At 41.6% G+C, this 18,424-nt stretch overlaps 1 protein-coding gene across 2 annotated transcripts in view; it reads right to left on the bottom strand.

Annotated features, from left to right (window-relative positions):
• Positions 1-18,424, bottom strand: part of MAP1B (microtubule associated protein 1B) — a 72,165-nt gene that overhangs the window by 5,513 nt on the left and 48,228 nt on the right. For both annotated transcript variants that reach the window (XM_066180719.1, XM_066180721.1), the window contains 3 exons: positions 17,602-17,742; positions 3,559-10,093; positions 1,203-1,441 (listed from right to left, as the gene is read on the bottom strand). In XM_066180719.1, coding sequence (XP_066036816.1) covers positions 1,203-1,441; positions 3,559-10,093; positions 17,602-17,742 — 6,915 coding nt within the window. The remainder of the gene's footprint in view (positions 1-1,202; positions 1,442-3,558; positions 10,094-17,601; positions 17,743-18,424) is intronic.

Here is an 18,424-nt window from a genome sequence, read left to right as displayed (position 1 = left end):
AATATAGTTTCTTTTATTTCTGCTTTAACAAAACCTAGAAATAGTATTGTGACATATAGATAGATGGATGGATGGATGGATGGATGGATGGATGGATGGATAGATAAATAAATAGATAGATAGATATTTCTTGGGCTATAGCATGATATGTAGAATGCTTTTTTGTTCATGTAGCTAACTCAGGGAACGGTACAGGTAATCAGGAAATCCCCCACATTCTTGGATTATCCTATCTGTATGAAGATAATGGTTCAGACCCCAGAACCCCAAAGGTAGAATTTACTGATCCTCTGTTATCAGGGAGTGGGACAACAGAATGGAGCCACAAGGAGATTTAAAAATGTTGATCTACAAGATGGAATGAGGGCAGGTCGGAGGGGGAGGTTTGAAACCAAGAGAACATCTAAACTCAAAGGAATGTTTGAATAATGCATGAGGGTCTATGAATATGCAACATGCTGATGCATTTAAAGAAATGTTTTATGAGTTAGCCCTGTGCTCTTGGCTGAATGCCAAGCACCCAGACGTATTTTACTTTTCTTTGTCCCAACTGTGTTTTTTATTAAACTTTGAAAATTTTACCAAGGAAGTGAACCTTGTTTTTCACAGGCTGCCCCAGAGGGTCCATGAAGCAATGCCTCTCCTCCATCCCTCCTCGTCAGGGCCAAGCTGCCATGACCATGTGCTCCCCAAGCCCACCCCACAGCGCCCCCTGCAGTCGTGGAGGAATTATTGCATCTGCCCCGCCCACCGGGAGCCACCAGCGCCCCTGCTGGCTGTCAGCAGAACTGCACCAAGGGGAAAGCGCTTAAAGAGCAGGGAAGAGACTGCTCATTGGGTTTTCTGGGGTTGTTTTCTTCTTTGTCGTTGTTGTTGCTGTTGTTGTTGTTTGCTTGCCTTGCTATACATACTAATTAAGAACTGTTACTCCTTTTCCCATACCTTTGCCTGAAAGCCCCTTAATTTCAAAGTTATAGTTTACATAGTTATAATACATTACAGCTTTGAAATTAAGGGAGGGGGGTTATATTCTCCATTCCAAGGGAGGTTCCTGCCTTCCTTGGCAGACACCTGTCTTTCAGACCAAGACAGAGCCCAGAGCCCCCATCCTCTGGCAGCCACCATCCACTCCAGAGGTGCTCTAGTTTCTCACAGCTGAGAAGGTTTAGATTTCCAGGTTGAGATGGGAGCGTACAGCCTACCTGCATGTTACTCTCCCACTGCGCCTTGCCCTCCAGCAGGGAGTCCAGAACTGCCCTGCTTGGTTCCTCGGCTGCAGCATCATTCCCGCTCACCACATAGTAGGATGACCGCACCCTCTTGAAAAACTCAACATCAACATTCTTGCTATTGCTGTGGTTGGGAATGTACACCAGATCCAAATACACTGGAGGTCCTGGAGGTACTGCTGTAGATTTTGCCACCTTAGTATTCCCAGGTCCTTTGGAAACCAAACAGAAGAATATATCACAGGCTGGTAAAAAGCATGCATTTATTAATTACTGTTATAACCACTAAGATTTATCCAATTATGAAATTACCCCACATATGCTGACACGTTACAGCTTTGTTGTACTCCAGTTATGACTGTAATGGGAGGTAAAATCTGAAAAACTGGAACTATGTGATACAACAAAAAATCACTACCATGTAACAAAAATTTGGCTGAAACTTTCCCAGTAATATATTACTATTATCCAACAATTACTATGCAGGGCTGTGATTACTGAATTACCATTCAGTAAATGGTGATATTATTTTCCTGATGAAGAAGTGCAGCTTTTTGAAAGTCTAGGATATGAATGATTATAAAATCTAGTATCACACAGGAAGCTATGAAAATTTAAAGAGTTCTGAAATCTGAGGTACATAGCAAGGCATGATAGCAATTGATATGCTCAGGCTTCCTTACAGATGCATCAGTAAACTACTACATGTGACCACAAAGAGGGTCAAGGAGGAACTTGGAAGGAGAAAGTAAGAAAGCAATTCAGGGAAAAGAGTCAAGTATTTGTCTGCCTGCTGTATCCTTATTTGCATACACATATTAGCTACTTATTGCAAAAAGTGTGGGGGGGAGCATTTCTTTGCTGCTGTACATGATATATATAGTACTTATTCTAAGAAGAAGAGCTTCAGTCCAAATGAAGTGCAAAATGTGAACACATTAAAAATACTACACAAAAAAATTGCAACTTTTGCTCTAAAATGAATCATGGTATAAACTAAAAATCTGGCTTCAGCCAGTAATTTAACCTAGATGATCAACATTTATGGTTTATTAGCTTTCTCATGTTTATAAACCTTGGTAAACAATTATCTGAGCAATACAATCAATTTAGGGTCAAACAGTTTAAGAGCAGCAAACTCCCTTACAGTTGTCTAGCATCTCCTGGCACTTACCATAGGGCAAAATGCCAAATGAAGTGATTAGATTTCCTGATTTAGAGAGTTTCTGCTATTGTTTTGGTTACAAAATATTTTCTGATCTTTGATGATAAAAAAATCTCTGATGTCTTTTTTTAATTGTGCACACCAACACTGATTAAGATACTTGTTGCTACATTTTTACAATTTTATGTCATTACTAATTATTCCAGCACATACCTGAGAAGTGTGCCTAATGACTTTAATGTACAGCTGAAGTGCTGCAGAAATGCACAGCATGAATAGCTACATTGCTGCTTCGAAATGCCTCTTTTAACAAAGAGATGCAAACGATGGTGTGAGAAAGGAACACTGGACTACCAAAAGTGGGGAAGTGAAGGTCAGTTGAATGCTGGTTTGTGCTGAATCCTAGAAGTGCTCCTTGTAAAGAAGCTTTCAACAAAACACCAGATCTCACAGCAGAAAAAAATCAAAGTATCTCCCAAACAGTCCCTAACAAGGTCTGCCGGAAACAACAGATTAGCGCAATACATCCTTCAGTAATCTAATTCATATTTTACTGCTACTTAGAACATACAGCAGATATTCAAAATTACATTAACTTTCTGTATGTTTAGTCATCACTGACGGCATAAGACCGGATTATGTGATGTACATGCTTAGTTCACTCAAAATGCTTTTACTAATGTTAAATATTTTTAAATGCTGCTTCTAAAATCAATCCAGCAAAGCAATAAGAACATCCAAAGAGAGATAGCGACTTTGCTTCCCACAATATTAAATTTTATTAATTTATGTTAAAAGAGAATTATATCTACTTATTTCTCACAATGAATAAAGGAATTCACTTTGCCACTGACTTTACTTCACCTACTAAAGTGGTACTTTAAATTCTATAAGGTGGTTAACTGTTCAGACAGCTTGTATTAAATTATTTCTATTTTATGTACTCTCTGGGCAAACTGACATCAATTATCTCAGATTATAGAAGTAAAACTAGTGAATTTCATGCATTTAAATGTGGCATTTACATGCTGGATTTATACTTAAAACCTGAACTTTCTTTGAGGATATGCCACAAGCAACACTTTCAGCTGATGTAACGGCAAACTAACTACACTGCATCAACTAAGAAAACCATAACACTAAGGCATTGCTATTTGTCTTTACCTGTGGTTGCAGTCTTTGCCGACTTGGATGTTGTTGTATTTGCTGCATTCTTGGTATCCTTATCTTTCTCTTCCACTCGAGACTTTACCTCTGGATTAGAGATATTTTTGGTTGCCTTCTCCACAGATTCTTTCTTTTTTGGAGAAGCTGTTCTGGAGATTTTGTCTAAAGATTCTTTTGTAGCCGGCTTTGGTGAAGCCACTTGTTTCGATTTACCATCGCTTTTCTTAACAGGAGAAGACGACTTGGTCTTCGTACCCTGCTTTTTTGTCTTCGTCTTTTCTTTGAGGTCCTTCTTCAAAGGCTTACCTAAGTTCTGTTCAACTGGCAGAGCCTCTGGATCAACCATGGTGACATCAGGGTGCCTGGGGGAAGGGCTGCGGTCCTGCATCGGGACAGGTGGTGGGTCAATGTGTTTGTAGGTAATCGTCTTGTCCGTTGGAATGGTTTCCGACTCATCTTCTGAGTCAATGTTAGCATCTGCAGTGATGGAAGGGCATTCCTCAGTCTCTGGGGGAACATCTGAATCGGTCTGAGATGGGGCAGACTCGCTGACAGAGGTGGGAGGGGTTTCATCACACTGTCGCCCTTGCTGCTTTCCCCCAGAAGGAGGCTGAGCTCCCCCGGACTGAGTTAATGGCTTCTCTTGATCTTGAGACTGTTCTTCACTTGCAAACCACTCGAGGGGATTTGGATTGATAAACGAGGGTGAAAGCTCAGTTTTGGGATGTTTATACTCACAAGAGGACACAAGGCATAAGTCAACATCTTGGCGGGATTCTGCTAACGATTTACTTGGAGTAAAATGTGCACTTGCTTCATAGGAATAGCTGGCAGCTTCGGGTGACCTCCCACTGGCGGCTCTCCCAGTCGTCTCAAACGAGTAATCTGTGGCTTCAGGTGAACTAGAGGCTTTCCCAGTTGTCTCATAAGAGTAACTCATGGCTTCTGATGACCTGGTGGTCCTTCCAGTCGTCTCATAGCAGTAGCCAACAGCTTCTGGTGACTTAGAGGTTTTCCTCGTTGTCTCATAGGAGTAATCCATAGTATCGGGTGATCTGGTAGCTTTCCCAGTTAACTCATAGGAATAATCTGTGGCTTCAGGTGATTTGGTTTTCCCAGTTGTCTCATAGGAATAATCTGTGGCCCCTGGTGACCTGGTGGTTTTCCCTGTTATCTGATAAGAATAATCTGTGACCTCAGATGAACTCATATTTTTTGCAATTATGTCATATGAATAGTCTGTGCCCTCAGGTGACCTAGTAGCACTCCTGGTTATCTCATAGGAATAATCTGTGGTCTCAGGAGACCTAGTAGTTTTTCTGCTTGTCTGATAGGAAAAATCCATGGCTTGAGGTGATCTAGTAGATTTCCCAGCTGCCTCATAGGAATAGCTGAAACTCTCTGGTGATCTAGTAGTTTTCTCTCTGGCCTCATATGAATAACTAAGTTCTTCTGGTGACCTGCTGCTTTTCTCTGAATCTTCTTTATCTGGGCTGAGTAAAGGTTCTGGACTGTGCTTTGATAGGGGTTCCTGATAACCAAAGGCTTTGACAGAAGACACTTGCTGTGATAACAAAGGTGCATGGCTAGCTGACACTGCTTCTGTGATTGCAGGAGGTGAATCTGGAAAAGTAGGAGAATACAGGGGAGAAGATTCCCTTGGAGTTAATGGAGATAGGTCAGATTTTGGTGACAGCTTTTCTCCTAGGCTCTGCACCTTTTCTGAGGTAAAAGAAGAATGCAGTGACATCTCTCTGGGTGGAACGCCACCTGAAAAGGTTTCGTCTGGCAGTGGTGAAGCTACCTGGGAAGGTGTATGAGCTGATGAAGTTGACGATGAAGCTTCAATCTGAGAAACTGAAATAATTTCTGAAATGTCTTTGTCTTGAGAGTAGGATGACTGTTCCACAGGTGAAATCTTCCGTGCAAAAGGAGACTCCTGTATATCTGAAGGGCTATAATCCACTTCCGTTGGTCCATTTTCAGATATATGGTGTATACTACTGCCTACAGCAGGATATTCTGGAGACTGCCTGCTAAAATCCATTGCTAAAGACTGCTCAGGTGACTCCCGACCATATTCCACTGACATAGCTGACTGCTCAGGAGATCTGTGATCAAGCACCGGTGTTCTTGATTTTGCAGTTTTAGGTGAGAAATCTGGTGGAGAAATTGACATAGGCCTTGGGCACTCTTCTTTAGATGGAGACATTTCTGTTTCCTGAAAAGTTGTTGGTGTTTGTACAACTGACACTGAAAGGGAATCATCAACTTCAGTAGAGTGGGGAGAACCAACCTCAGCATGCAAAGAAGGAGATACATCATCAGTAGTTGGTTCTGGAAATGAACTAGTGGCAACAGATGCTGTAGAGACAGAAGCTACTCCTTCTATATGGGAATAGGTGTCTTCTGCAACCACCTCATCAACGGGAGTTGCTGACTTGTCAGAGACAGTGCCTTCAGAAATTGACATTTTGGTATCTTCTTTCAAAGAACCAAACTGACTGATATCTACTTGAGTTGGTGAGAGATCACCTGCTAACTTCCTCTCATCCAAGACCAATGAAGACTGGGAGCTGCTGGGTTCTGTGTCCTCCATTTTCCTTTCCAGGCTGAAGCCTTCCTTAATTGCCATAAATTCCATGCTTTTTTCATCTTGTTTTTCCTGGAAGAGGCCCACAGAGCTGGCTTCAGAACCTGGGCTCATCTGAACAGGGGATTTGTCTTTTTCAGGTTTCCCCTCAGAAGGACTTCCATAATCTCTAGTGGGAGATTTTAAATCAGCACTCAAAAATGTATCATAAGTGGTCTCTGAACCTATCAGTGGTGGACTCCGTAGAGGTGAGAGAACCTTTTCAATAGGAGATTCTGAATCTGGCACAGGCTCATCCATTGGGCTTATTCTGCATTTTGCAGACTCATCTTTGTCTTCACTGAACTCAAAGCTAACAGGAGCTTCTGTTGACTTTTCACTGGTTTCAGAGGGAAGCTGACTGGACTTTTCATCAGTGGGAGACTGATAATAAGGTGTGTGGCCAGCACTACCAGCAGCAGACTGTGAGGGAGATGCTACTTCTAATGTTTTATCTTCAGGGCTTGCACAGTGCTCTTCAGTGACTTCTTGGTGTACGTCAGGCAACTTAGCAGTGGGGACAGACTCAGAAGGAACCTTGATCTCATTGGGAGTGAGTGAAAAGTTCACACTGCGTTCACCCAGTGGTGTCTTGGCAACAGGAGATGGAGGGGACAAACTGTCAACTGGGCTCTTTGCTGAACTATGTTTTCCACCATCTTCTTGATAGGTTTCTTTGATTTCTAGTTTGTCAGTGCCCTGGATTTCACTTTCTCTTTGCCGGTACACATCTTGGAATGCAGATTTGCAGAATTTGTCTTCCTCTAATGAAGAAGGTGGTGAGATGGTGGAAGCTGAGGCGTTATAATCCTTACCTTCTGTGGCCTCTGTTTTGGATCCTTCAGATACTCCATTAAAAGCATCTGGGAGTGGAGAAAGTTTAGCTCTGCTGAACTCCTGAGAGTACAGTGATGTCTCATACTTGGTGATGTTCACATATTCCTGAGAGGGTGACTCGCTTTCCTCATTGTTAGTTTCATCACTCATGACATCTCGGGGTGTTGACATTTCATCCATTGGCGTTGGTTCACTGGATATTTCGATGGTGGACTGTGTGTAACCTGAAGTAGCAGTGAATTCCTCAGGTTGATCTTCTCTGTTCTCTTCATCAGAAACAGTGGCTTCACTTTCTGAACCACCAGGCAGTGTCTCGTCATGGATAGAAGAAGCTGGCTCAATCACTGGAGACTGAGACTCTGAGCATTTAGTTGGTGTAATTATGAGTAAGCCATACTTATCCTCAGCTTCACCAGACTCTGTAGCTTTGTCTACCACAGCCATCACATAGTCTTCTTCGGCTTCTGTTTTTTCAGTTTCTTCTTCATCTCTGATGTCTTCTGCTTTGTCTTCCTCATCTTCTTCAGTCTCTTCAGTTTCTGCCTTTTCTATTGCTTCTTCCCTGTCTTCCTCAGCTCGTTCATCGGATGCCTCATAATCTGCCTTTTCAATATACTTGTCATCTTTAATGTTGGCATCTACTTGAGTCATTACTTTTTCTGCAATTTTTCTTGATTCTTCCATAAATGGTTTTGTGGCATCCAGTCGTGTTTTTTCTACTTCATTTTCATCTCGTTCTTCAGCTTCTTCTGTCTCTGCCTTTTCTTCATAATCTGCTTCAGATGATTCTTCCAAGCCAGTTCCTTCATCTTCAAACTTTTCATTGTCATCAACCTTGTGTTTCTCCACAGGTTCCAGTTCTTCAGGTGTCTGTTCACACTCACCCTCGGCCTCTGTGGTAGTTATGCCTTCATCAGATGACTCAGCAGGTCCTTCATTGTCCAATTTTTCTTTCTGTACTTCAAAGGCGTCTTTTTGTTCTGTGCCGGTGAGTTTCAGATCATCCTTTATAAGCACAACTTGAGATTTTGTTTCTTTTATTGTTTCCACTTCTTCAGCTTTTAACTCCTCAAAATCCTTTGTTAAGTCCTCTGGTGAAGACATAAGGGATCTCTCTGCTTCAAGCTCCTTTCCGCCGGCTGTAATTTCGGCAGCTGCCACAGTGGCGGCTCCAACTGCTGCAAGGGCAGCTGGTGCTCCACTGACCTTGAGGTCCTTCTTCACACTTTTAACTTTTCCTTTTTCCTTTGGCTTTCCAGCAGGTGCTGCTTCTTTTTTAGCAGGTTCCTCCTTCTTTTGTGGTTTAGGCTTTGCTGCTGGTTTTTTGGCTTCATTTGAAGGAGTAGCTGTCTTCTTTGTTTCTTTAGGAACCTTCTTGATGTCCTTTTTGGCTTCTTTGTCTTCCTTTTTGATTTCCTTCTTCTCTTCCTTTTTAGTTTCTTTTTTAGCTTCTTTTGTTGAAGCTTCTTTCTTGATTTCCTTCTTAGTTTCCTTCTTCTCTTCCTTTTTCACCTCCTTTTTAACTTCTTTCTTGATCTCTTCTTTTTTTGGTTTTTCCTCTTTTTTGATGGGTGTTTTCTCCTCTCTTTTAGAAACCTCTTTCTTTGGCTTTTCTTTGTCCTCTTTCTTTTCTTCAGGTTTCACCTTGACCTCCTTTTTCACTGTCTTCTCCTTTGACATTTTCGGTTTTACATCTGTACCTTGCTTTTCAGCAACTTCAGATTTCACTAGTTGTTCTTCCTTAGTTGCTACGTCTTTTTCCGCCACTATTGGTTTGGTCTCTACTTTTGCTGGTTTTTCTTTTTTAACTGGAACTTTTTCTTTGCTTTCCAGCTTCTGAGGCTTTTCTGGTACTGGACTGGGCTTCACAGGCTCTGGTGTTTCTTCTTTAGATTCCTTTCTGACAGGCTTATTTGGTGGTGTCTTTGCAGCAGGCTTCAGACTCTCCTTGCTATCTGTTCGTTGTTTCAATTTTGCTTGTTTCACAGCTGGACTAGCAATGTTCCCAGTTAGGTCTTTTTGTGTAACCATTGGCTGTTTAAGGAAGTCCAAGTGTTTGAGTTTTTCTAGTCCCTCTAGAATATTGTACTGGGTGCTGTTTCCAGGAAAGAGAACTCGAATTATTTTTTCTGCAGGATTAGCTGGATGCCACACAATCAGGGATGAGACAGAGGTGAAGTAGGATAATGGAATGTCTAGCTCTTGGCCATTTGGTAGCAGGAATTCAGCTTTATCTCTGTTAGTACCACTCCACTGCTGCATAAAATATTGCATCTCTTTGCTATTTTTGACAGGATTAAGCACATACATCTCAAGTTTGCCAACTCCCATTTTCTGAAATAAAATGATAGGGTCAATGGTATTTCCTGTATTTCTGAAGAGAGGTTCTGGTTTCATAGACAATTTATTTAAATACTGGAGAGTAAAACAAGCTTCTTCTACACTCCTTTTTGCTCTAAAATTAGGATCCAGGTTCTTCAGGTTCTCAGGTACATTAAGGAACACAACTCCTAAGTCAGGTGAGATCAGGTTTTTCATCCAGTCACTGTTGGTAGTAGACCCTTGAGACTGTTCCTCTTCTAGTTCAGCTATCTTTCGCTGGAGCATGCTATTGATTCCTGGCAGATTGTCATCTCCAATGTGAGTGAGTAGAATGGAATCTACCCTGTCCAAGTGCCGGATGAGTTTCCAAAAACAGGATTTTCTTTCGGATCCTCCATTGATAAGCATATTGAATCCATTCACTGCGAACAATGCAGAGTCTCCTCTTCCCCCTGGGAAAATGTAACAGCAGGGTTTGGAGAGCTTCAAGAAACCTCCTGAGGTTGGAGGTTCCAAAATATCAAAAGGTGATGGCACTTCTACTGATTCTGACAGATATTCTGTGAATTCAGAGAGTCCTTCCATCTCGGGCAGTATGGAAGCTGAGTTGAGCTTAATGTTAATAAAGTCTTGAAGGTTGTGTCTGTCAAGGTTGGAATTTTTCCAGTCCCCTTCCTCAGGGCAGAAGAGAGTTAGGCTGGCTTTGTTGGCAGGGTGTGTGGTACTCAACAATTCACCGATCTAGGGTTATAAAAGAAAAACACAAGAAGATGCACACAAATTCATTTTTTTTTTAAATGACAATTAATGTCAACATGTAATATTTCCTGATCAGATAGACAAAACCTTTTCAATTCAGTTCTGCACTGGTGAGTCCCCATCCTAGAAGCTAAAGTAACCTGGTATTACAATTAGTTTACTGCCATATTTTTCAAAATACAAAGGTATTTTTTATTTTTCTTATTTCTGGTCAGTACTGCCCAAAGGACAACAGGATACAAAGTTTCCCCCTTTCTTTCCTCCATACTTTATAGAAGTAATTATCATACTGAGAGGGTATGAGGACTGTGGAGATAATGCAGCCTAAGCTGCCACTGTGTGACTATCATGGGCTCATGAGTCTCCCTGCTGGTCTAGTCCATCCAGAAGAGACAGCCAAGTATCTAAAGGACAAAGTAAAAGCTCTTAACAGGCAGAGAGCAACTTCAATAGAGGAGGAGGTCAGCATCCTCCCATGGGCAGCTGCCATCTTTTCTCATTCTCTCTGTGGTGGACAGATTCCACCACACCACTGTTCGTGCAGGTCTTTCTGTGGGCTGGGTCCTGAAAAGCCAGTATTGCTCCCTGATTTATCAAGACTGGCTGCAGGAGAGCTTTTTCAGAACAGTGACCCACATGAGATGGTGGAACTCAGAATCCTGTGAGGAGAAAGCAAAGCAGTAAGCAGGACTAGAATCCTGAACTTAGACCTCTCCAAAGACTATTTTTGAAGGAATCCCATGGTTTAGGGTGCTAGAAAATACAGGGGTCCAAGAGAGTTGTTCAGTAGTCAAGCATCCTTCCTTCAAGCTCAAGACCAATGTCCAGACTCATGAGCAACAAATCAGTCAAAGGGGTCAGGAGACCTGCATGGAGAAGCAGGGAGCTTCTAGTAAATCTCAAATGGAAGAAAGAAATCCATGGGATGTGGGAAAAGGCACAGACCACATGGAAGGACTAAATGAACATTGTCAGAACATGCAGGGATGTAACAAGGAAGGTCAAGGCCCACCTAGAAATGAGTCTGGTTAGGGCTATCAAGGACAACAAGAAGGACTTCTATGAGTACATCAGCAGCAAAAGAAAGACTAAGGAGCATGTGGGGTCACTGATAAATCAGATTGGTGTCCTGGTCATGGAAGACTTAGAGAAGATGGAATTACTGAATGCCTTCTATGCTTCAGTCTTTACTGCTGAGGCCAGCCCTCAGACCTTGGAGATAAGGGAGGCTGGTAAAGGAGGAGTTTTCTTCGTTGTAGGGTTGCATTAGAGATCAGCTGGGGAGACTTAACATCCATGAATACGTGGATTCTCATGAGATGCACTCACAGATGCTGAGGTAGCTGGCAGATATTGCTAAGACACTCTTTGAAAAATCATGGAGAAAAGGAGAGGTGGATGATGACTGATGACTGCAGGAAAGTCAGTGTTACTGACAGTGTTAATCCTGTCTTCAAAAAGGGCAAGAAAAAGGACCCAGGAAACTACTGGCCCGTCAGCCTCACTTCCACCCCCTGAAAGGTGATGGAACAGATCATTCTGGAGGTCATCACCAAGCAAATAAAAGAAAAGAAGGTCAGCAGGAGTAGTCAGCAAGGGCTCCCCAAGGGGAAATCATGCTGACCAACCTGACAGCCTTCTATGGGTCAGTGAGGGGAGAGCAGTGGATGTTGTCTGCCTCCACTTCAGCAAGGCTTCAGACACCATCTCCCATTACATCGTCAGAAGAAAGCTCAGGAGATGTGGGTTATGGGAACAGACAGTGAGGTGGATGAAGGACTGATGGCAGACCTCAGAGAGCTGTGATTAGCTGAGGAGAATCCAGTCATGTTCAAACTGTTTATCAACAACCTGAATGAGGGGATGGAATGGACCCTGAGCACGTTTGCTGTGGCTGATACACTTGAAGGCTGGGCTGCCTTTCAGTATGACCTCGAAAGGCTGAACAACTGGGTAAAGAATGAAGTTCAACAAAGGCTAATACAGGGTTCTGCACCTGGGGAGGTGCAATCCCCAGTACCAGTAACAGGCTGGGGGCTGAACTGCTGGGAAGCAGCTCTGAAGAGAACGACCTGAGAATCTGGGTGGATGACAAGTTGATTTTCAATTGTGTCCCTAGCGGATACCATTCCTGAGAAGCCAGCACCACCCCTTCCATCAGGAAGAGTGTAGCCAGCAGGTTGAGGGAGATGATCTCTACTCAGCCTTAGTGAGATCACATCTGGAGTGCTGTGTTCAGTTCTGGTCTCCACAGACCACAAAAGACAAAGAGCTAAAGAGGGTCCAGCTGAAGCCACAGAGACGATGAGGGGACTGGAACATCTCTCTTGGGAGGGGAGAATGTGGGAGCTGGGCCTGTTTAGTCCAGAGAAGTCTGAGAGGGGTTCTTGTCAATACATATTAAGTATCTCAAAGTCAGGTGTCAAGAGGATGGTGCCAGACTCTTTTCGGTGGTGGCCAGTGACAGGACAAGGAGCAATGACCATAAGCTAAAACACAAGTTCCACTCCAAAATGAGGAAGAACTTCTTTATGTTGAGGATGGCAGAGCACTGGAACGGGCTGCCCAGATACTCAAAATCCACTGGGACCTGTTCCTGTGTCAACTGCTCTGGGTGACCTTGCCCCAGCAGAGGTTTTGGACTGGATAATCTCGAGGTCTCTTCTAACCCGGATGATTCTGTGAACCCGTGATTAAGAAATGAGTTAATACTTCAAAAATGGAAACAGCTGTAAGTTTTTTAGGGTTCCTCTCTCCAAGGAAGACACTGAGGCGCTTGAGCATGTCAAGAGAAAGGCAAATGAGCTGGTGAAGGGCCTGAAGCACAAGTCTGACAAGGAAAGGCTGAGGTTGTTCAGCCTGGAAAAAAGGAGGCTGTGGGGGATCCTATTGCTCTCTGCAAATGACTGAAAGGAGGCTGTAGCCAGCTGGGGGCTTGGTCTCCCCTCACAAGTAACAAATGAAAGGATGACAAGAAATGGTCTCAAATTGCACCAGAGGAAGCTGAGGTTGGGTATGAGGGAAAATTTCTTCCCCAAAGGGATTGTCAAACACAGAACTAGGCTGTCCAGGGAAGTGGTTGAGTCACCATCCCTGCAGGTATTTAATATCTGTAGATGTGGTGGTGCTTGGGGGCATAGTTTGGCGTTGAATTTGGCAGTGTTAGTTACCCATCAAGTTGGACTTGATGATCTTTGAGATCTTTTCGAACCCAAACAATTCTGTGAATTTGTCTTTTCCTTAACAATTCTATGAATCTGTGATTCTAAGTTTTGCACTTCTGAGAATCCATGGTCCAGAGCCAAAGAAAGATCAAGAAAAAAATATATAGGGTTAAAAATGCTCTTGTCACTGGTTTGATTCAAAACTCTTGCACCACAAAATTTGAAATCTAGAGTAATTCCATTAATACTGACTGTATTAGTTAACATTCTAGTACCAACTAGTACCAAAATCAACTGCTGCAATAAAGGCACAGAAAATACGAATTTCCGTGCCACAGTACGAAGATCTGTTTTCTGTTCCAGGGTTCTGAACTAAAAAACAGTATTTAATGGTCCCAGATAAGTAGACAAACATGAAAAAGTGTGACATATTTTACCTTATCTCAGTTCCACAGATACTTTCATTTGACTTTATTTAACTGACAATTTAGTTAAATGTAGCTAATTTCTGTTCTATTTGCCCTTAAAAACGGGACCACCAAACTTCTATAAAGAAGTAATTCAGATGTAAAATGTCAGTGGAAAACATGCCAGCAGATCATCATGCAAAATACCATAACCTCCTCTGCAGAGACTCAGTTGTCAGTTCAAGCTTTAAAAACAGTTTTCATAAGGATAATATAGATAACACTACAGCTGAATAATTGGAAATTCTTGGACCACAAGCTGTATCAACAGAGGAAATGAATGTATAAAAGATTAATGATGTTTGATTGTGTTAGATCTCTTTGGGCCTCTCTGTGTGTAGGTCTCTCTTTTTTCTTTATGTTATGTAACTTATTTTTAGCATTTACCAAACATAGAACTCAACAAAGATGCAGTGGCTGTTATAAAAAAAACCAAAACAAACCAGTCCAACCAAGAGATAAATAAAGCCCAAAATAAATATTTTCTACTTTCCTGTATCATTGTTACTGAGTATCTAAACCACTTGACAGAAGTATAAATAAATCTCACCCATATGTTAGACATGGCCCTGTCTGAATGACAGCAAATGAACAAACTAAGCAGAAAGAATAAATGGAGAAAAGGTTAAAAGATAAGGACAACAGAAAAACCAGTGCTGTTGTTTATTGCAGAATTAGGAAAAGAGGGGCAGCAGGGATGACAGCTTTGAAATGGATTTAGAATCTCAACAGTACTCCTCATGACATGTCTCTGATCACGGTTGAAAACACATTTTTAGGAAAAGCCAAATGCAATAAAAAATAATTTCCTCTGAATAAATAAATCCAAATCTGTTGCATACGTAAGGAAATAAAACTGGAGTACTGACTGTTTCTCATAAAGGGCTGATTTTCCGTCTAGATTAAAAAAAAAAAATCATGTGGTAACATAAAGGGCTAATGGTAATACTGTGTCAAGGTTTGGGGTGAGTCCTCTCCAGTTTATATTATACCATATTTGGATTTCTGCTTCATACTTCTAAATTCTGATTTTTTTTGCTCCTTAATGTTGGCATGCATAATGCAGACAGTGTTAAGGCACTGGAAGCCCAGGCTAACAAAAAAATAAAGAAAGATTATTCCAGGCATAGATTGTAACTGTTAGTAATAGCAAATTCAGTCTTGTCTCAGAAAAAAGTATCAATGGCTTTGAATTTCAATGGGGACATTGGGGATAGACAGCATCACAACACGAAGAGGTAGCCACTCCTTCTCTTCTCCGAATTCAAAACCATTGTGTGAGCTAAGAAATATACCTGCAAACCTGAATGTCTTTTTAAAAACTGAGAGACATCTGTTGAGGAGTGATTAAGTTTTAAAGGTGTCACTGCCACTGAAGACAAACAGTAAGTTGGCTGCTCAGAAAAAATGCAATTATTACTTCCTACCCTGAATCACAAAGGTGCAAAAAAATATTTTCCTGCTCTAGCTGTTGTTGCAGAAGCAGGGGAATGGGACATTTTACACCTTCTCACACAGGAGAAATTGAAAGTCCTGCTTTCAGGCATTGCCTGAAGAGAGTTCTGCATACTAGAGACAGATTTCTGAATTAGACTTGATATAAGTATCTCCCAAAGTTTATTTGCAAGCACTTTTCTTGACCTTAGTTTAGGTTTGGCCCAGTGAAGTAAAAGTGGACAGAGGCCAGAAACACTTACTCCCACCTTACATGGTTATGGAATCATAGAGTTGTTTAGGTTGCCAAAGACTCTTAAGATCATTGAGTCCAACGGTAAATCTGGCACGGCCAAGTCCACTAGGATCAGGACAGCACAGTAATTCTTTCATCTCATCACCACACAGAAAACTGTGAAGGTTCTGGCTTCTTTTTTTCCTTGCCAAGGTCGGGATTAATACGTAGGAAACATAGGTTTCAAGTTCGGACTTGGACGTTCATTATTTCTTACCTATTTACAGAATCACGAGCTGTGAGCTCTAACTAGCAAGTTAGAGAAACAAGGCAAAATGGAGTACCTCTGACTCTTTCCAAGGGTATTTAAGTGCTAATTACCCAATAACGAGGTGATAACACCTGTATTATGTTTCTGACCCAGTAATGACCATCTAAGGCCAGCAATGTGGACCTTTTTCACCCAATTACAGAAAACCACCCAAACCCAGGAAGAAGAAGGTGAAGAAGAAGGACTCAGACAACACCCAAAATTCTCCATCTTGACTCACATGCATTACTATATACTAAAATCTTAACTCTTAAGTTTTTCACCCTGTGAGATCACACAATACTATTGAAACTACACACCCACAACCCCAGTGCTGTCACTCAATTTTGGAAGCCTGTTCCACAGCCTCAAGTCAAATGTGCTGCTTGCCTGAGGCTCAGCACCTTTCAGCACAGAAAGCCTGAAATTGTCAGCCTCCAGGGTTCCAACAGAAAACCACTAACCACTTTTTCTAGACCTTTCTTTTCCTATTCTTTTTCAATTTTTTAGGAAATTTTGCACACACGAACTGTGGCATGGCAAGCATGATCTTTCTTTGGTTTTGTGAAAGCTTGCAGACACACCGAGACCCCGAGGCTTCAGAAACAACAGGCTGGAAGCCAACACTTGCTGCGAGCCATGCCAGCTGGCTGGTGATCACACTGCCAGCCACAGAGACGAGCCAAATGAGCCTTACTCACAGCCCATGGGGCTGTGAACACCCTGAACACCCACTACTGCAGCAATCCCACAGCACCTGCAGCTCATGGCCAACCCCCATCCTTCCACTTTCCAAGCAATAACTTTGTTTCCTAATGGTAATGGGTAGCGTTTGCCCCTAGTTTTGCATGCAGTCACAAAGTAATTATGTGTTGCTAATTAGACAGAAGCATAAGGAACTTGAGTGTGTAATTTCATAGAAAAGTAACTCTGAGAAGTTCCAGTGAATCATAAGTGCCAGGACTGGCTCAGAGAGCAGGAATCAAAGCTCCTTCCCCAACCATTTGTTGAACAAAGAGGCTTTGAGGAAAGATCATATGGATACAATAAAGTCAAACTAGCGCTCACGCCAACTATGCTATTTCAGTGCTGAACTTTCATATCTCAGTCTACTGACAGGCTCCTAATTAACAATGGAAACTAAATTCGTATGGATGCAGCCATACAGTTTATTTAAATACATACTTTACATGGCAGCCAAATTAAGTATGACAGCTTGTTTACTATGGATTTCTGCCCTATGGGAGCTTTCAGACACAGTACATTAAGGAAGAGAGCAAAGTAACAAGAAATGAAACAAATGGCATTAAATACTGGTATATTTCATGCTTATCTTTTTGGTATGTAAAACCTACAAGCTTTACAGATTCACTGACTGTATTTTAGAAACTACCATAAAAAAGTTAAGCAGGTAGATGGTGTAAAAAATAGTTATTCTAACAGCCACCCTCTGTCTTTTTAATGTCACTTGCTAATTAGCCCCAGAACAAGAACCTGCTTTCAAGTTCAATCTGGCTCCTTTGTATGTGCACCTTAGATTAACAACCTGCGTATTTTAAACACAGCAACCTTAGACTAACAACCTGTGTATTTTAAACACAGTCCTATCTCTTTCCGTTGTCGAGGGTTCTTTGATTTTCTCTTCCCGAAAGCTGTAATTTAATTTCCCAAATTATTATTTAATTATTTTGTTAGGCAGTTTACATGAAACCTAAAGTGAAATAAATGAATGTTTTTGCAAGAAGGCCTATAATGAAGAGTAAAGACCAGCAGCACCAGGCTGCCTCTGATAACTCTAACAAGACAGAGAGCCACTCTTAGTCTTCTAGGAATCTCTGCCAGCATGGAACGTTGCCTGGAAGACACTTTTCTGAACATACCTCCTGATCTGTGAAGATCTCAATGAAGTTCTGGAAGGAGAAGGATCCTGACTGAAGAATGAGTTCTCCTGTGTTTTCAAAGCACTGTCCAGTTAGGACAAGGAGCTTGTGCCTTGCAGCATCTGTGATCATTAAACGCACCTAGAATGAAAAAGAGAGGCACATCAATAATGGGAGTAATGACATGTTTCAGCACAAGGTTATCTCTCCTAATTTAAAACCAGTCTCTAGAACAGGACTGCCAAGGCATTATGGAGTTATAGTGCTGTTTACAAAAGACAATGAGAAAGCGGAAGACATGAAAAAAAAGGAGGGGGAAGATGCAATTAGAAAGAAGGTCTGAAAAATAAACCACATTAATGGAAAAAACAGTGAGAAGCAGAACAGAATACAATTTGAATGAAGAAATCATTATTTTTAACAATGAACTTACTCATAGTACAGTTCTTGGTATACTTTTACAGAATTGTATCAGGACAACCTTGGTAAACTATTTAAGAGCACATGCTTGTTACTTTACTTGACCCTCACTACAGCTCCTAAACATTCTTGTTTGCCTCTCCCAAGGGGGAGATTTATGTGCATGCTAAGAGAAGCCATATATTCTAAATTTAGGAACAAAACCAAACAAAACCTGTGTAAGATTCTATACTGTTGAGTAAATGCTTTGCAAATACTTCAAAAGTCTTACCCAACACTGAAAAACTAATTCAGTCTATGGTAAGCTATGAATTTCAAATGCACTAATTCCTCTGTTAAGGAAGAATTAAATCAAACCAGAACAGTGATTCCAGAACAAGGCTATCCACATATTAAACTAATT

The sequence above is a fragment of the Chamaea fasciata genome, unplaced genomic scaffold, assembly GCF_029207755.1.
Source record: "Chamaea fasciata isolate MVZ Bird 193981 ecotype frontalis unplaced genomic scaffold, bChaFas1.0.hap1 SCAF_4, whole genome shotgun sequence".
Taxonomy (NCBI): domain Eukaryota; kingdom Metazoa; phylum Chordata; class Aves; order Passeriformes; family Sylviidae; genus Chamaea; species Chamaea fasciata.
The sequence above is the reverse complement of the archived record's forward strand: the minus strand, read 5'-3'. Positions and strand labels throughout refer to the sequence as shown.